Here is a 17,848-nt window from a genome sequence, read left to right on the forward strand (position 1 = left end):
TAAATCATGTTAAAGCCGTTACATATATTACACTGTTTGCATAGCATTTATTCTGCCTCCAACGGGTTTGTGGCGAATAGGGTAACGCTTCAGCCTACGGAGCAGAAGATTGCAGGTTCGAGTCCTGGCAAGCTCGGTGTTTATTTTTACAGATCTTTTATACATCATAAAAGAAATAATCCTATAAGTACAATGTTTGGATAATTTTTTTGTTGTTGTTACAAATACGGGCATGTGGCGTAATGGATAACGCGTTTGCATTCAAGGCAAAACATCGCAGGTTCGAGTCTTGGAAAGCTCATTGTCCATTTTTGATGACGATTCTTAGTATGTAGAAGGGAAAATTCTTAAATAACAAACTTTCAATGAAATGTGCGCGTGCTGGCGCATGGTTTAGAAATAACTTTTTTTAAAACCTATACAAAATGGTTAACTAAACTTTACACTGAGCGATGTGGCTTTGCTAATATATTGCTGTAAAGTTTTGTTGTGAAAAAAGTGCACCCCCTTGGTTCTAACTCTGAAAATTATTTTCACGTCGTAATGTTAAGCTCCGTAGAGATTAACGATAAGAGTTAGGTTTGAGTATAAATAGAAAATCCCTGGCGCGATTTTGTAAATTATGGGTCATTTAAAAATTTTATTAAACAAAGTTCAGTGTGCTGGTTTTATTTCCGGCCCAGGTCAGGATAGGTGAAACTATCTCAGGGCCGTAAATAAGCACAGGACACTGGACATTGTCCAATAAATATTTATAATGTTCCATAATTTTTATTTAAAACTAAAGGGGTCACCGGACGGTTGACCAGTAAATTTTTCCGAAGTTTTGATGGCTTGAACATTGATAAAGGTTGCGCGTGAAAAACATTCGTCGCTCTATAGGATGTGCAACTCCCTATACTAAAAAGTAGACAAGTAGATACTAGCGCCACCTGGCTACCAGTGCTGGAAAGCATCGCGTGAAAAATAAAATGTAATTAATACAAATTAAGGCTGAAGGAAGAGATATTATATAAAAAAGACTTGGTTTGCCCAAGCCTTAAAAACAAAACGATAAGAGTTTTTCCAGTTGACTGAAGCGTGGATATTTTTTTTTCTATTGAATTTTAAAAAAAATCCGTATTTTACTTCTCTTTAAAATTTAATTCAATCACCTGATTTTACTGCTAATGGATTAGTTTCCTATAAATTAATTGAAATAAAAAATTACTTATCTCAGATTTTTCAACAACAATTCCATTTTCCTGAAACATTTTATCGTGCAGCTATTATTTTGAGGGATATAAAATTGACACTTTCTTTTTTAGTTACTGGGAATTTTCCTTTCAAAAGGTTTTAAACACATCAAGTTTTCATAATGTTGTCAACTAAACAGCAACTCAACCAACACTTCTAACATCTTCCCCACAAGTACTGATATACACAGTTCAATAATTGTCACTGGGCTTAAAGAAACGGACCCCTTTATTAAATATAAGAAAGGTGATAACAGCCCCCTTTTGTATTCGAAAAGACCGCATATAATACATTATTAATGAGAGTATTATTTGAAAATTAAAGTACGTTCTCCCTTGAAAAGAGAACATTTCAGGAAAATGGGATTGTTGTTGAAAAATATGAGATAACTAATTTTTTATTTCAATTAATTTATAGGAAACTAATCCATTAGCAGTAAAATTAATTGAATTAATTTCTAAAGAGAAGTAAAATACGGATTTTTTTTAAAATTCAATAGAAAAAAAATATCCACGCTTCAGTCAACTGGAAAAACTCTTATCGTTTTGTTTTTAAGACTTGGGCAAACCAAGTCTTTAGTTATGTGGTCTGAGCTGTAACTAAAATTCTATACGGGGTCTCAAAAAAAATCCTAGTTTTCAACTCCGCTTTCCAAATTACATTCTACTTGATTGCAGTACACTTTTTAATTTTTCCGCCCATCGATAGATGGCGTAAAAATTTATGGGGAGCATAAACGAGAGTTTAACTCCTCCTTCGTTTCGTCTTCGTCACACCGCTTATTGGACGGCGTCGAAAACCCCGCCTTAATTTTCACCCTCAGCTGTCAGTCAACTCTAGCTTTACAATATGTATACAGTACGCAAACAGAAGGGAAGTTGCAGAGCTCTTCGTAGCCCAGTGGTCAGAACGCTGGACCGTTTTTTCCTCGTGGATTGTTTTTAAATTGAGACTCGCGTGTTCGAGTCTTCCTTGAAATTTTGGTTAAAAATTTATATTTATTTTAAGCTATTTAATTCATTTACAAAATATTATTTTAAATTATATAAATTATTTATTTTAAATAATATGAAAAAATAATATTTTAAATAGTAATTTTAAATATAATTTAAATATATATTTTGGAAAATGCCAGGTGTTGATTTCGCTAAAATATACAAGATGTCGCCAGTGTTTCCACTTTGCAATTATTGACTGTGGAGCTACTCTTCTTAATGCTATTTCTGCATTAGTTAATCCAGCGAGATAACCTAATTTTTAATTTTATTTCATATTTATTGCTTTATTATAATAGGAGATAGGACTCATAATCTGTGCTTAATTTATACGAGATGTGGCGCAAAATTGTAATGGTCCTCTTGGGACCCTTGTTTCTGTGTGGATCTATAGTTATGTCTGTGAAGTTCAGATAATTTCAGTTCTAACGAAGAAGATACTATTTTACTAAGGATTAAAGAATTGGTGTTAAAACTTATTTCCATCTCCCCAATTACCTTTATTTGCATTCTATCGTTGACTAAAAAAAATAATTTAAGGAGTTTAAAATTAACAATTGCATTTCTACTATAAATACGTTCTGGAAATGACAAATTCGTTTATTGCAAAGTATTTTGACGCAAATATACACATAATATGTCACATAAAATAATTTATGTAAAACAAACGTCTTTAATGTCTGGAGCTACGTTTTATTAAACTTAATGCTTTTCGTACACTAAGATAATTTTTGGTATTTTGGTCTTAGTAATTACAAATCCTTTAACTTGGACGGCTTAGGTTGAGTATAAGCGCTCTTTCCAGAAATACGAAGTTGTGGGACTTTGAAAATGTACTGACGAGGCTTTATTTTTGCTGTTACAGTGCGAAGAACATAGCCCAACCTCGTGATAATTGGTTTGTGCTCAATAATGGGATTCGGGACGTAAATTATTTGCTGTGGCAATCTAAAAATGACGTCTTTTGGTAGGAAAATTGGTTTGGGGGCTTCGACAACCGGTACAGCGACGTTAACTTCAAGATCCTGGTTTTGAAGCGTATCCCCCGGAAACGAAACAAGATCAGGCTTGATGTCAACTACTTCAGGGGTTCCTTTGGGTAGGCTGATTTCTGGTGCTGAAACTGCGATATTGGGAGCAGAGAAGTCCAGCGTTTCACTTGGCAATGTAAGTTCTTCGTTAGAAACACCTACTTGGGTGGTCTCGACGGGCGAGGGCTCATTGATTTTAATTTCTCCACTCCAGGAAGAACTGTCTCCGGGAGTTTGTGCTTCTTCTTCGCCTGGATTTTCATTTTCGTCGGCTGGTTTTTCTTCTTCTTCAGCTGGTGTTTCTTCCCCTTCGGCTGGTTTTTCTTCCCCTTCGGCTGGTTTTTCTTCCCCTTCGGCTGGTGTTTCTTCCCCTTCAACTGGTTTTTCTTCCCCTTCAACTGGTTTTTCTTCCCCTTCGGCAGGTTTTTCTTCTTCTTCGGCTGGTTTTTCTTCTTCTTCGGCTGGTTTTTCTTCTTCTTCGGCTGGTTTCGCTTCTTCTCCGGGTAGATTCACTTCTTCCTCGGCTGGTTTTTCTTCCTCCTCGGCTTGTTTCGCTTCTTCTTCGGCTAGTTTTTCTTCCTCCTCGGCTGGTTTCGCTTCTTCTTCGGCTGGTTTTTCTTCCTCCTCGGCTGGTTTTTCTTCCTCCTCGGCTGGTCTTTCTTCTCCTTCGGCTGGTTTTTCTTCTCCTTCGGCTGGTTTTTCTTCTTCCTCGGCTGGTTTCACTTCTTCGGGGAGTGTTGCCTCTTCTTTGGGTTGTGTTGGTTCTTTCATTTCGGGTTTTGGCTTTAATCCGACGTTGTGGGAGCCATTCCTTTTAATGCCATTACTAATTGACTTCTGTTCCGTGCACTATTCATAACATGAAAATTTTAATAAGGCTTCAACGCATAAATTATTAATGAAAAAGACTGAATGAAAGGTATTAAGATAAGGAAATTCACTTACCAAGGCAACTAACGTCAAGATGAGAATTATTTTTAACATCATCTCAATTTTAGCAAACTAACCGTATGAAATACGGAGTAAGTTTGACGATTTCATCTTGTCAATATCCTTTATATACAGTTTTTTCAAGAGGTTTCAAATATACTGTACCCAACTACATTTGAAATCCCGTAATCTAAATTTTATTTTTTCAATGAACATCTCGTATGAGAAAATATATTGAGAGTTTAAGATACTTCTTTTTTATTTCAATTACTTTCCTTCTTTTTAAAAGTTTAATCCAAGGGGTCGGACATGTTCATAAAATTTAAAAATACTTAACACATTACCAAGTGCTAGTTGATACGTATCCGATATCTCGTTTTGAAACGTACTTGTAATTTTTGTAAGAGAACTATATATTTATGATCTGGTCTCGAGATAAAAACCCAGTATCTAACTCCTCAAAATGAGGATCCGAAAAAATTCTTCATTATCATATTAAAGTGTTAGTAAACAGATTTTTGGAGAAACTAAAATTATTGGATTTTTTGAATCTATAATCTCATAAGTACGCGTACTTAAATTTTCATGAAATTCTGAAAACAAAGGGAAAAAAGTGCCCCTTTTTTGACAGCTAAAACGCGTGGCAATTGCAGTCTGACGTCATGATTTTAGTTTCGATATTGGGTTCTAGAATACCTTCGCTTTTTGTCTAAGCGTGTATGATTCAACCCCCTCCCCCCAATAGATAATTCTCCCATCCTCTACTACTACCACTACAAATTTCTTGAAAAAAAGTAATATTTCCTTTCGGAAATAAACATTTTTAGGGAATTTATTAAGTAAGCCTAATAAGTTTACTGACACTTTAACCGGAATTTATAGATAGTAGCATTTAGGAATTTCCCGCTTGCCCTAGAACTTAGCTCAAATGATGGAACGATGTCTGGAGGTATTAGACCGTAGGAAACATATCATTATAATTACGCTATAACCTAACAAGTTGGGAAAACCAAAATATTACCTCTCCGATTCGAGATGAAGACTGCCTTCAAACATACCTAGATAAGAAACTAATGCTGTTTATTGAAAAGCAACAACAAAAGTTAAAATTAATTATGTATTTGAAGCTCGATCCACAACGACATTCTTAGTTCGCCACCAAAACTGATTACCTCTAGCCGCACTAAAAGTTAATGTGCACAATAAGAATGGAATCCCCGACGCTATAACCCGATTAGGTGTCATGATGATACTAATTCTATTAAACAACCTAAAGCCTTTAAGTTCAATGTGTTTGTAACTTTCGCCTCACTCTAAACCATTAAAGTCCTTTCACAGCGGACACGTAAACCAAACCACACATCTCTCTTCTTTCGCTTTAAATGATTATTTTTGGTCCATTATAAACAAATAAAACACCATTGGTAGAAGTGTTAGTCGAAATCGGAGATAAGGCTACGTATAGTATAGCTTAATTAATATGTAAACACTCATTTCCAATAACAATACCAAAAGACTTTGGAATTTCGAAATGAAGAGAGCTTGAAAGAAAACTGCTAACGTGGTGCGATAGTGTAACAACGGACGCACATACACAGACACGCAAATAGCCGACTTTATTACTCTTCAGTTGTTAAACAACATTATCATAAAAATAAAATAAATATAACTAACATTATATATTTTCTTCGTTCATTATTCACCTTAATGCACGTTACAAAATTTTAAGAAAGAAAAATTTAATATATCGGATATAGTAGACGCGACTAAAATTGACGTTAGAAGTGCAGCGTATGCCTGTTGTTTACCCAAATCGGTTGAATAAAAGGGTTTCCAATCACAACTAAGAAGGAGAAGAACGACACTATTATGCGAACCTCTGCTGGAAATCCCGCCATTGAGACGTTAGACGTAAGTAATCTTCTTCACTATGAACTTCAAGTTTATGACTGTAGCACGTTGCCATTTATTTCGTCGACGCGGTTGATACGTGATTGCATATTTTCCAAATATTTCTTAATATCATCAAGTTTGGAGTCAATTTTTTTCAGAAAAGGCAATACATTATTTTCGACCATTTTTGACTGAATCATCTTTTGGTGGTTATGCAACATCATTGTAATTTCACTACACTCACTAACATCCTTGGCTGTTTTTCCATGTCGGTTGTAAATATAGGTATTCGCCCCTTTCGACAATAATGTCCAAACCACGTCAGTCTGTTTATTTTCAGCAGCTAGATGCAAAGCTGTATCGCCACTCTTATCAACCGCGTCAAGTTCTGTCCCTTTCTCTAATAACAATTTCACAACATTATGATGGCCCACTTGGGAAGCGTAGTGCAGTACTGTGAAATTCCTTGTTTTTACTTTGGTATCCACACCATTTTTAATGAGACACAACAGTAAATGTTCCGGACAAAATTCCATATTTTTCAATGCGGTGTAAAGAGAGTTGTTCCCATCTGGACCTCGTTGGTTTACATTAGCTCCCTTTTCCACTAGGCACATGGCAACGTTAGACTGTTTGTTTTTTATTGACAACAGTAAAGGTGTCATTCCCGAATTGTCGGTAGCATTCACATTGGCTCCGTTTTCAAGTAAGATTTGCAAAACGGCGAGGTGATTGTAATATCTGAGAGGTTTACCATTTTTGTATCCCGGAAAGTGGAAATACTTTTTCAACAAGACGGCGTGAAGAGGTGTTCTACCTTCCCTGTCAGTAGCATTGATATTAGCGCCACTGGCCAATAAAGATTTAGTCGTTTCTAGATCTCCCCTTCCCGCAGCTTCATGTAACTCAGTCCATTGAGAATCAAACATGTTGGGTTTAGAAGCTGTAAATATTCCCAAAAGGAGTTCATTGATTAACTCACGAATATACAAGGTGTTTCTAAAAAGTCTATAAGAATAGAGATGTTCTTTGGACTAGTTATGTTTGGAGTGTTTTACGGTCGAAATAAAAGGCATCTTCATTGCTAACTTAAATGAATTTATTCATACACACACGATAAACCACCATACAATACACCATATGATTATAAAAACTTGACAAATTGCTGACTTAAATTACGCCTCATAACAAACGTGGGGCCTCTATATGTATGTGTAGTCAGCAATCAATAAATCAAAATTTAAAAGTCAATCTGATCAAAATGTGCTCTGATTTTCATTTCAAGAGGCTCTCTTATTATAAAAATTATATTCTATGGTTGATACAAATATTTTACAGTTGATGAACTGGACTAAAGAAGTATATTGAAAGGATAGATATTTGACGAACTGTATTTTCAATTTTTAATCTTCATAACAAACAATTGTACCAAATAGGAAATCTATCAAAAGCGTCAAGCTCATTGGTAACACCCATATTGTGTAAACATTTCCGTTAACAAAACGACAATATCTGAACAGCTTCTAAAAATTTCGTGCTTGTGTATAGTAAATCAATAACCTTTCCACCAACTTCCTAAGCTTCTATTCAGTACAGCTTAAAAAACGACCTACATTTACTCAATTATAATTTCATAAATGCCACATTCAGTTTTTCTTGACACAGCTATGGTAATAACCTGTAATTCGATAAAAGCCAAGACGAAACATAATACAAACAGCAAAGGCAAATAAAAATAACAGAAGGGCATTGGTGTATCCTTCTCAACTCTTTGGTCAACCAATCATCGCTCTACTTTTTGACCATTATTTTTATTGTTTTCAGTTAATTCTGGTGTTAGATATGTTTCGTTGTTGGGGACCACTGACTTCATACAGCAGAGCTGGTATATGTAGTTCGTTAGATTTGCCTCGTATTTGTGCTAGTATTCATTCAAAAGATTTCAACTACTCTACCAAATGGGGGCAGTAAATATGCAATAATTATCTTTGTTTTATTTGCAACACGAATCAGACTAGATCTCAGCATTTTCTATTCACTATCCGCAAATAAGTGGATAACCAATTATTCGCAAGCAACGTAATGGTTATAATACGATTTAACATGCAAGTTCTGCGGATAGTTTTCGAGTATATATAAAGATAAAATGACGTGGACCATGGACAGGGCCGAAGGGGCACTGGTCCCCGGGCGCCAGGCTTCTTTGGGTCGCATTGAGTTAAACTATTCAACCTTAGCAACATTTGCTATTCCTTTTTTCCGACTTAAGAGGGCGCACATTATCTCGGCCCACGGGTGCTAAATTGCTTAATCCGACCCTCGCAATAGATAGATAATGCCGAACTCTAAAACAGACGTTACCGGTACTCTCCCTACTGTCTCACTTTCTAACGTGTCTATTTGTCTTTGTAAATGTTGGTGCTAAGAAAAAAACAGATCGCGTTTCTTATGGAACACAGGTCAAAAGACTCTAATCGATAGCTTTAGCTAGATTAAAATTGCAAGTAAAGCTTTGTTGCAAGTTAGTCGGAAAGTAGCGTTCTGCGTGCGAAATTCCAAACAATTTAAGTGAAGAAAATTTACGTGAATATCTTTCGAAAATGAAGCATCCTAAAAGCGAAATCTACTCATCTTTAACATGGAAAAGTTTCAAATATACCCTAATATCGTGGATCGTAATTGCGACTCTATATACGCATTACTACATCATTGGAGTCGTTCATATGATGTGCAAATCAACTTCGAATGAAAATATTGTTGGAATGATTGGCTTCGTCACGTCCGGAATTTCAAGCGTTTCCTTTTTAACAATCGTTTACTTTCTCATTGCAAAACGAAACAAGTTGCCAATTCTAATAGACGACATCTTGGATCACGTCTATTCGGTCAATAAGGATAAATACAAATCTGTTTTCAAGTGGATAAAAATCACTTTCGTAGCCACTGTTATTTACACTGTAGTTATTTTGGCATTGGGACTCGCGGCTTCTCTTACAGAAAAAAGCATATACAATTTTGTTGCCCATGAAATATATACCTTTGGAAATAGTCGAAGAGGAGAAATTTCAGCGTTTGAATGTAACATCATTTTAGCGTTTGATTTGGTTCTATACGCCATGTCTCAACTTGGTTTGGGAATGTTTTTTTCACTCAGCTTCACGGCAATCTTGTATTGCGTTCTCATAATTTTAGACGATCTTAGAATTAGTTTAACACGTATTTCAATGACTGAAGTCACCAACATAGAGTGTTCATTGACAACCTGGATCAAGAGACATTTAAAAGTTTGCGATTTAGTCGACCGAATCAACTCAACCTTTGAAAACATATTATTTGTGTGGTACTCCTTTACGCTTTTAACAACCAGCATTAACATCACGAACTATTTGTTGGAAATCAGCGTTATGGAACGCATTTTCATCGTCTATCACTTTTTCGTCAATTTTCAAGACTTGTTCGCATTGACTTTCGTCACAATGATCGCTTCAAAGGCACCAGAAAAGATGGACACCATAATTGAAGGTTTCCCGCTTTTATTTGACAAAGCTCGAGAAGTTGGTAAGGAAAAGGATGTTCAGGTGGTTTATTTAGGTGTCATGTCTAATCCAATCGCTTTGCGGATGGGAGAATGCTTTACTATTTCTAAAAGTCTATTTCTCTCTTTTATTGGGATGGGCGTGACTTACGCTGTAGTGGTAGTGCAATTTTTGCCACCATCTGCTATTGGAATTGATAGGGGAAAGCTAAATTTTACTTGTTGATGAAAAATACTTGAAGTTATAGACTTATTGATTAACTATTATAAATTATAAAGTCTTAAAAATTTTAGAGCTTGGCATTATCTATCCATTATCCACGTTATTTTATCTTTATCCATACTCGAAAATTATCCACAGAACTTACATGGTAAATCGTATTTTATCCACAACTTTGTTTATAAATAATCGGTTATTCACCTATTTGTGGATGATGGATAAAAAAGGCTGAGCTCTAAAAACTATAAAAAAATGTTAGTTTTGTTATTTGAAAAATGAAATCACAGGGAAAAATTAAAGGTACTCCGTTCGACTTGGTAATGAGCAGTCTGGGAAATAGCACACGTCCTCAGGTCCAAAAACCAGTTTTTAAATTGACGAAGTGGGGACTACTGTCCCTCGGGACCAGTTTATTATTAGCAAATCTATAAGATAACTAAAGGGGACCTGTCCTAAGGACCAGTTTACTTTTTTGGATGCTAGGGGGTCACTGGTCCCAATGGCTGCTGGATTAAAAATATTCCAAACTGGTAATGTGGTCAGAAGGGTACCGGAAAGATATGTCATGTGGCTAAAGGGCGTAGTTATAATGTATATATTTTTTTAAAGATATCCCCTAAAATGATTTCAATAGAAAATTTGATAAATATTCGCAAAATATAAGACATGATTTGCATAAGGATTTAATTTTTATAATGCATAAGAAAAAACCTATTAGTCCAGAAATTAATCATACGCTACGATCCCTTTTAAACACGAATCACTGCTGATTTAGAAAACTTTAACTTAAAAAACATGAATATTAAATAGTAAATATATATATATGCATATATATATATATATAACATCATATTATAAATTAAAGTTAACGAAGATGTTAAGTTTACTTACCATATGTATAAAAGTGATCTGAAATTTTAATCGTATTCAAAAGCAATTATGCTTTAGGCCACAGTTAATGCTGCAATCGCTAGTACAATGTTGTCGAAAGAATTCAAAAATAGAAGTGCGTTTGTGTTGTCTGGATTACGTTCAATCTTTTTCTGTAGCACTATTTAGGCTTCTAGTGACAACAAAATCGACCACCTCACGAACGTTCACCCGAAGAAAGGTCCAACGAGATTTTTTTTATAAATCCGATAATACTTATCGATTGTTTTGAAAGATTGAATGTTTAACAAGAACAAACAGGGCACATGCGAGTACATAATAGGATTAAACCAAAACTAGTCCTGCGTCGGAGTTAATAAGTGCATTAGTATAAGTGACATAAGATTCTATTAATCTATGTTCTCAATTGTTCATAATTATCTCTGATAATATTGAATTAATTCAAGTTTAGATTAGTTCAGAATTTATTTCACTTTTGAGTCATCTTTGTATACCTTTGTAAAGAAAAAGTTATAACGGTTGACGAAGTAATTTAAGGAGCATTCATGAAGGACACTTCCTATAACTATGAACTAATATTAAAACATTTAAAGAGAGAGTGAAATGAAAAATCAAATGATTTTTTATCGATTCTTCTACTAATTATAAGACCAATCTGCATAGTGAGACATAAAGGAAATATCTCCAAATGATTTTGAAATTCAAATTAGGTTCAGACTTTATGGATAATTTGAAATAAGCCCCTCTGACCAATTGCGTAACACAGAGCAGAGACGGAAATATATTAAAAGATCAAACCCCTTGTATGTCCCGATATTGAGGGTTGCCTACCCCATGTTCTACGTCGAAATGGTCTATAAATAGAATGCAATCCACGACCAACTATTTCGGTAACAAATTGGATATTTTCTTTGTAAAATATAAAGAATTGGTTTAACGTGCTATTAATGCTATCATATCAGTATGATGTCTTTTACTGTACCTAATTTACAAAAAAATTCGAATTGGTGTTATTCTATAGTCTATTTGTCACGCAATAAATTTCCATGTGTATCTTCTTGTGAATCCTAGTGGTTTCTCAATATGCACAATAAAAATATCATTCATTCATTGTTATTTACAGGACATTTTACTTTAAGAAAGACTTTGTCGAAACATGTTTGTTTTAAATCAAACCTGGAATATTGAAGTTAGTGATATTATTAGACAACCATTCCATATCTTACTTTACCACCGATGACTCGTTTAATTATGAGGGCATTCAACGAATCGCAAACAATTATTTTTTATTTTCTCTATTTTAATTTTTAAAATTTAGTTTTTATGGCTCTGGTTTTTCTATTAAACTAGAATTAGATTCAACTTTTACTTCTGATTCAAATGTGTCAGGTTTAATTTCCGTATCCGTTTTGATTTCCCCTTCTGTCTTCACTTCTGGGTCTACTTTTGTTGATGGATCTACGTCATCCTTTTGCTGCACCTTTGTTTGAGTTTCTCCTTTAATTAACGCTCCACCTTCTGCCGCCGGCTCTTCCGCTGGAGCAGGAGCCGCTCCACCACCACCTGCTCCACCGTCAGCTCCACCATCAGCACCTCCTCCTCCGCCTCCGGCATTAGAATAGTAAGCGTATGTCTCTCCAATAGCTTGTTGTATAATTTCAATTAACTGTTCAAGAAGATCCGCATTGCTTAAAGTAGTACCAAAGCTTCCAGTGAACCCGTTGATACCATCTATGGGGAAAACATCTTGTTGTATCGTTCCACCTCCAGTTGTCGCGGGAACGTAGTAAACCGGTTGCATCGCGTAGGCCATAGAAGCAATGCCTTGTCCGTATCCACCATACCCGCCGTAACCACCGTAGCCCCCGTAGCCGCCATACCCACCATATCTACCGTAACCTCCACCACCACATCCTCGACCCCTGTATCCATAAACGTAAGATCGAGACACATTTCCCATGCTATTCATTATCATATCGTTCACAGTATATAACAAGGCGTTGTTCCCGAAAGCCATTGCTGTTTTCATCGTGAAGAGGTAGATTCGTTGCCAAGCTTGAACGTGTTGATTCACCACACTGGAATATTGCCGTTTAACTCTCACAGTACCATTTTTCATTGAGTAGAATGCTGTAGTGTCGCCATTGTTGCGTTCTGCAATAAATCAAAAATACGTACTGTTGCATGAACTGGTGTCAAACATTGACGTGCCTAATTGAATAACGTATGTACAGTATGTTTCGGATAAGTCTGGCATATATCCAAGGGTCTGTTCATTCGGTCAGACTGAGTGAAAAGTGGCAAAAACATAGGGCCTAAAACAATTAGTTTCGGAGGTACGGACCCCAAACATTGGCCCCTAAAACAGGAAAATTGGCATACATGTGGAATAAGACATATCAGAGTGCCCATCTTGTTTAGACAATTTCAATAGCCTAAAATCTAAGAATGTTAGAGAGCCTTTATCTATAGCAGGAATGTACGTTTAATGGTAGTGTGTCTAAGCTAGTAATGTAAAGTAGTAAGACACCACGGACATCGAAGGGTAACTTAGCTAGTCTGCCTATAAATGAATCCGTAAAATCGCGAAACCTAAGTTTAAGTTAAGATATATATGTAGCCAAAACGCCAAATACGGCTTAATTCGAACATAATCCTTTTGTTTGAAGCCATTTCTAACGTCTTTGGAACCACATACCGAATGTTCGGTCTTAATAAAACAAGGTGATCAAAGAGAAAAACGTTCTATTTCATCCTCGCCATTTGAAATAGCTCTGTTAGCGAAGTTTCAACAGTATTTAAAATAAAAAATACTTTATTGTTTAAAAATGTACGTAACATCTCTTTGCTTTCAAATTGTTTCTGAACTTCTTAGTATATTAAACATAAACGTACTCACTTGGTATGGCGGTGCTAATTACAGCGAAGAAGAGAAGAACCGTTGCTAAAACATTAGTTTTGAGAAGTAGAGCCATATTTTTCGTAAGTAAAACTTGACCTAACTCTGTATCAACTGAAATCCATTAAACATTAAAAATTTCTGATATTTTAATTACAGGTACTGTTTTATCAAAGACCATTCAGGCTCACTCAAGCAGAAGGTCAGTCACGAGAGACGTAGCGGGGCGGAAATGGAGATTTCAATGTTTGCACTAAGAGCAGATGAAGTAATGTAAACTAAACAATATCACGAAAGATCGGTTCTCCATAGCTAATTTATTCTATTTTTATAATATTTTATTCCCCAAGTTTAGAATGTTTGGTCCACGTTACGTGCCATAAGCCATTCTATTAATTTCAAGATGTGCACAAATTTAGCACTTTTCAGAAAACAGTTCTTCCTTATAATTGACTTTATAAATGAATTTGATGCAAAAATAAAATTTTTCAAATTTCCCACTCGTCTTTTGAGCATTCTGGAAACTCAGTATGTTAATATCCTTGGAATGCTCAGCCTTGAAGGAGAGGGATGGCGTGCAATCCCCATGACCAAACAGGGTTGGAGCGGCAAACGGAAAACATTAGAGCATTGAAAAAATTAGTCAGACTTAAAAGAGGAAAACAAATTTCTATGTCGACGCACATAACCTATAACTAGTAATAAATCGGTCCAACTATCTCCGCTAAAAACTTTTAAAATCGGTGGGAATTGAGTGCTGTATTAGGTATACATTAAAAATGTTCTAGCTTGATGAAGGCTATTTTGAACTTTTGAATTCATATTAATTTCCTTTTCAACACAAGCGTTTAAAAATTGCGCAAAATACCTATAGACCGCCAGTTATTTTTTTAAAAATCGGAAAAATAAAGTGGACTTCTACTATTACATTCACAACCCAACACTATATATGGAACAACTTGTTTCCTTCCGCGCTCTTCTCTCTAAAACCTTTCCTCGTTGGCTACCACTTACTTCCGTTTGCTTGCCCCGCTTTTTAAAAATTTCTTTCGCGCCAAAATTATTCCTCTGGTTTAGTTTACAAATTCGCCGCTGCGTTTCGCATATACCCTTTTCACTTCAGTGCTGGGAGACAATGCTGATGCACAGCGATGTTATATCGTCCTGTACTTCTAGGGAGCTGTAATATGATCCACTTCTGATTATACATTGTCGAGGGGTCCGACATTTACACGAAATCCCGTACACTTCTCGCGAAATCTGATACGTCAGCAGAAAGCCAATTCATTTAACATTGGATAATCCAAAGTCAAAGCACTCCCGAGTATTGACTTAGAAAAGTGATAATATATTGTATTAGAGAATTAAGAATCTTACCGAAAACGTGTCATTCACAACTTTAAATTGCTCAAGAACTTATAGGAGTGAAGCCCAATATGCATCGAAAATTGAGATTTATATTGTGCGTGTAAACATTAATATGTTTTGAAAATTGAGATCGTTGTATTTGTTCTGGCCAAACTTTAAATCTGAAAAGTCTTTAGTACATATTCTTTAGTAAATTTCTTAAACTCGCTAATGTCAACGAAGCAGGATTTTTGGTGCCGTATGAGTAAACATGACATTGCGTGCAAAATGGAAATTAAGGTAGCGTGCGTAAGATTTTAGAATTTATTTTTTCGTCTCCACGGAGTAAAAATAATTAAATATCTACCCACTCTTAATTCTTGCCTAATGATGATTTGCCATAATTATCGTTACACTCGCCAAGGTATGTCACATGTCCCTGAATACGCGTACTGATGAACTTCTTCTTTCAAATCTCTCTTGCGTTAACTCTCTTGTTTCTTAATGGATCCTTGCATGGTATGGTTTAAATTTTGAAGTATTTTATTTAAAACTCTAAGATTGTATTAGAACATGGGTACCAAGCAGCACCATTCTAAAGTGGCTATTGAAAACGTGAATCTATACCCCGTCTAACCTCTGGGTAAGATTTGAGAGGGTCGTTGATAAATACGGCACTTGTCACGTGGTAGAAGCTTCTTTCCAAGGTTTGATCAAGAGGCTAAGAGCCAAGCCAGCAGTGCCTACCGGCTTAAAAGAGCCAAGGCTTAAGACTTCGCTAACAATTTTTGATTTGTATTACTACGAAAAAAGCACACATGGTGTTAGGATAGTCTCACTGGGTTCTAATAAATGGGTTAACCAGTGAGTGTGAACATATCTTAAATAATAAGGCAATAGTAAAGTAATCAGCATTATAACTTGGTTCGCCGTAAAACTATTCAAGCCACAGTCATGTGTTATTTTAAATCTTGGTTATGAATATGAGGTAGCTTTGCTTTTCTGATTTTTTGCGCTGTTCTCAAAATTGACGTACCAACTATTACTGCTTCAATAAGTTAATCGTTCGAATCTTTAATAATAAATTTTAAAATTGCGATAGAATTGTTTAATTCAACCGTGCTAAAAACATTTAAAAGGGAAAGTGACAAAGTCATTAGGTATGCCTAGGACTGCAATGTTTCTTTTGAATTAATTGGATGTTTTACTCACATCAGGTAGTGCAATTCATACAAGATTCATATCAATGAACACCACCAACAATGGTTTACTTCACAACCTAACGAAACGGCAAATTAGTCTCTCACAAGACCCTCACGTCAAAGCCTGGAGACGAATTTACTTCTTTTCTGTAAAACTTGCCAGAGCTTTGGGAAATAACGCCTTGGTTTGGAATATGAACGACATGATTCAGAATAGCATGGGCCAATTGCGAAGAGCTTACACGTACGGTTACTACAGATCTAGAGGAGGAGGTTGCGGCTGTGGATGTGCTGGAGGTGGTCGAAGAGGAGGTTACGGAGGCTATGGTGGATACGGTGGTTACACAAGTGGTGCAGTGGGTTCTATGAGTTACGCCATGCAACCTGTATATTACACTGTTCCGGCCACCACTGTGGACACGGGATTTCAACAGGAGACATTTCCAATTGACGGAGTTAATGGTTTTACTAACAACTTTGGAACTGCTGTAAGCAATAGCGACGTATTGGATCAACTTATCGCCATCATACAAGACGCAATTGGTGCCACCAACTCGTACTACTATTCCAATGGTGGTGGAGATACGCAATATGTCACTGAAGGTGGACCGAGTTAATGAAAATAAAATCACTGATTAAACGCGAGGTAGTTGAAATTTGTACGAAAGGAAATAAAGTTCTGTTTAATTCCATTTTTATTCTAATTGCATTGCTTTAAATTCAACTTGCAACAAAGCACCAGTATAAAAAGGTATCTTAGGTTTCCATACGCCCATCGTCGTTATGTACAGTACTTGCCAATGTCGGCGGTGATCAGGAAAAGGGGGTAAATTATGGACTTCTAGAACATTACTATGTCCTCGCTGACAAACTCTTATCTAACATGAGCTGAGGCTCATTTTTACCTCTTACACCACCAGGAAATTTCTGATACTTTACTGCAAAAAAACTCACGCTCATCTGTAATTCTCACCCAAATATTATGACAAAATTAAAGTAACTTCAAAACAAACCATCACCATCACTGCTCGAAACCAATTAGGCACCTTCAGACGAGGCGAGATCTTTATGGAGTTTCTTCTCATCGAATTCGAAAATAAGATTGCTTCATCATTAATTGTAAATGTTTCATAATAGTATGGCATCGTTTTTAAGATTATAGAGGCAGATTACTTATCAGAAGTTTATAGATATATATATATACTTTCTGTGCTTCAAATTGAAGGAATAACAGCGTAGAAGGGGTTAAGATATATTTTTAAGAAAGTATGGTTTCTATTTAAAATTACTTCGCTTCAAATTGTAAAGACGGCGATAGGCCTCCATAAACTATGGTATTTCGAGATATTTACACCAGCTGATACCCGGGATTTTGTTCGCGTACAATTTGTATCATTTTTTAATTAATTATCGCAAAGCAAACAAAACCTGAATCGCAAAAGCAAAGGAAAACGAATAACACGCCAGTCAAAAAGACCGCAAATGAAAATAATGTTCTCACGCAAACGTAAAGAATAAATGAAGAGAAATATAAATTAATAATTTATTTCATTGAAAGGGAAATAACCGAAATGAAAAACAGCTATGTTTGTTCGCCGTTATAGCGCAAAACCTTTAAAATTAAAAAATTAATATGAAACGATAAAGCAAAAAAGTCAAAAACAAATGC

General features: G+C 35.7%; 2 protein-coding genes across 3 annotated transcripts; one reads left to right on the forward strand and one right to left on the reverse strand.

Annotated features, from left to right (window-relative positions):
- Positions 1 to 2,806: 2,806 nt before the first annotated feature.
- Positions 2,807 to 4,348, reverse strand: LOC149708962 (uncharacterized). Its single transcript, XM_089864406.1, has 2 exons — positions 4,208 to 4,348; positions 2,807 to 4,111 (listed from the first exon to the last, which is right to left on the reverse strand). The coding sequence occupies exons 1-2, from the start codon at positions 4,247 to 4,249 to the stop codon at positions 2,984 to 2,986; spliced, it is 1,170 nt and encodes a 389-aa protein (XP_089720532.1). The 5' UTR covers positions 4,250 to 4,348; the 3' UTR covers positions 2,807 to 2,983.
- A 1,057-nt stretch (positions 4,349 to 5,405) lies between these two features.
- Positions 5,406 to 16,869, forward strand: LOC149708963 (uncharacterized). Of its 2 annotated transcripts, none has more exons than XM_089864410.1 (2): positions 5,406 to 6,103; positions 16,195 to 16,869. In XM_089864410.1, the coding sequence occupies exon 2, from the start codon at positions 16,224 to 16,226 to the stop codon at positions 16,794 to 16,796; it is 573 nt and encodes a 190-aa protein (XP_089720536.1). In that variant the 5' UTR covers positions 5,406 to 6,103; positions 16,195 to 16,223; the 3' UTR covers positions 16,797 to 16,869. The 2 variants fall into 2 exon arrangements, with proteins under 2 accessions (XP_089720536.1, XP_089720535.1); XM_089864409.1 differs by lacking the exon at positions 5,406 to 6,103 and adding an exon at positions 15,240 to 15,841.
- The last annotated feature ends 979 nt before the right edge of the window (positions 16,870 to 17,848 follow it).

The sequence above is a fragment of the Phalangium opilio genome, unplaced genomic scaffold, assembly GCF_054372755.1.
Source record: "Phalangium opilio isolate 3A_F unplaced genomic scaffold, DU_Popi_V2 ptg000013l_1, whole genome shotgun sequence".
Taxonomy (NCBI): Eukaryota; Metazoa; Arthropoda; class Arachnida; order Opiliones; family Phalangiidae; genus Phalangium; species Phalangium opilio.

Excerpts from the sequence above, each read along its gene's own strand:
- LOC149708962 (XM_089864406.1), bottom strand. The coding sequence starts at position 4,249 with ATGATGTTAAAAATAATTCTCATCTTGACGTTAGTTGCCTTG. Across the intron at positions 4,112-4,207 it reads TCTTGACGTTAGTTGCCTTG|TGCACGGAACAGAAGTCAAT; the intron begins GTAAGTGAATTT and ends TGTTATGAATAG.
- LOC149708963 (XM_089864410.1), top strand. The coding sequence starts at position 16,224 with ATGAACACCACCAACAATGGTTTACTTCACAACCTAACGAAACGGCAA.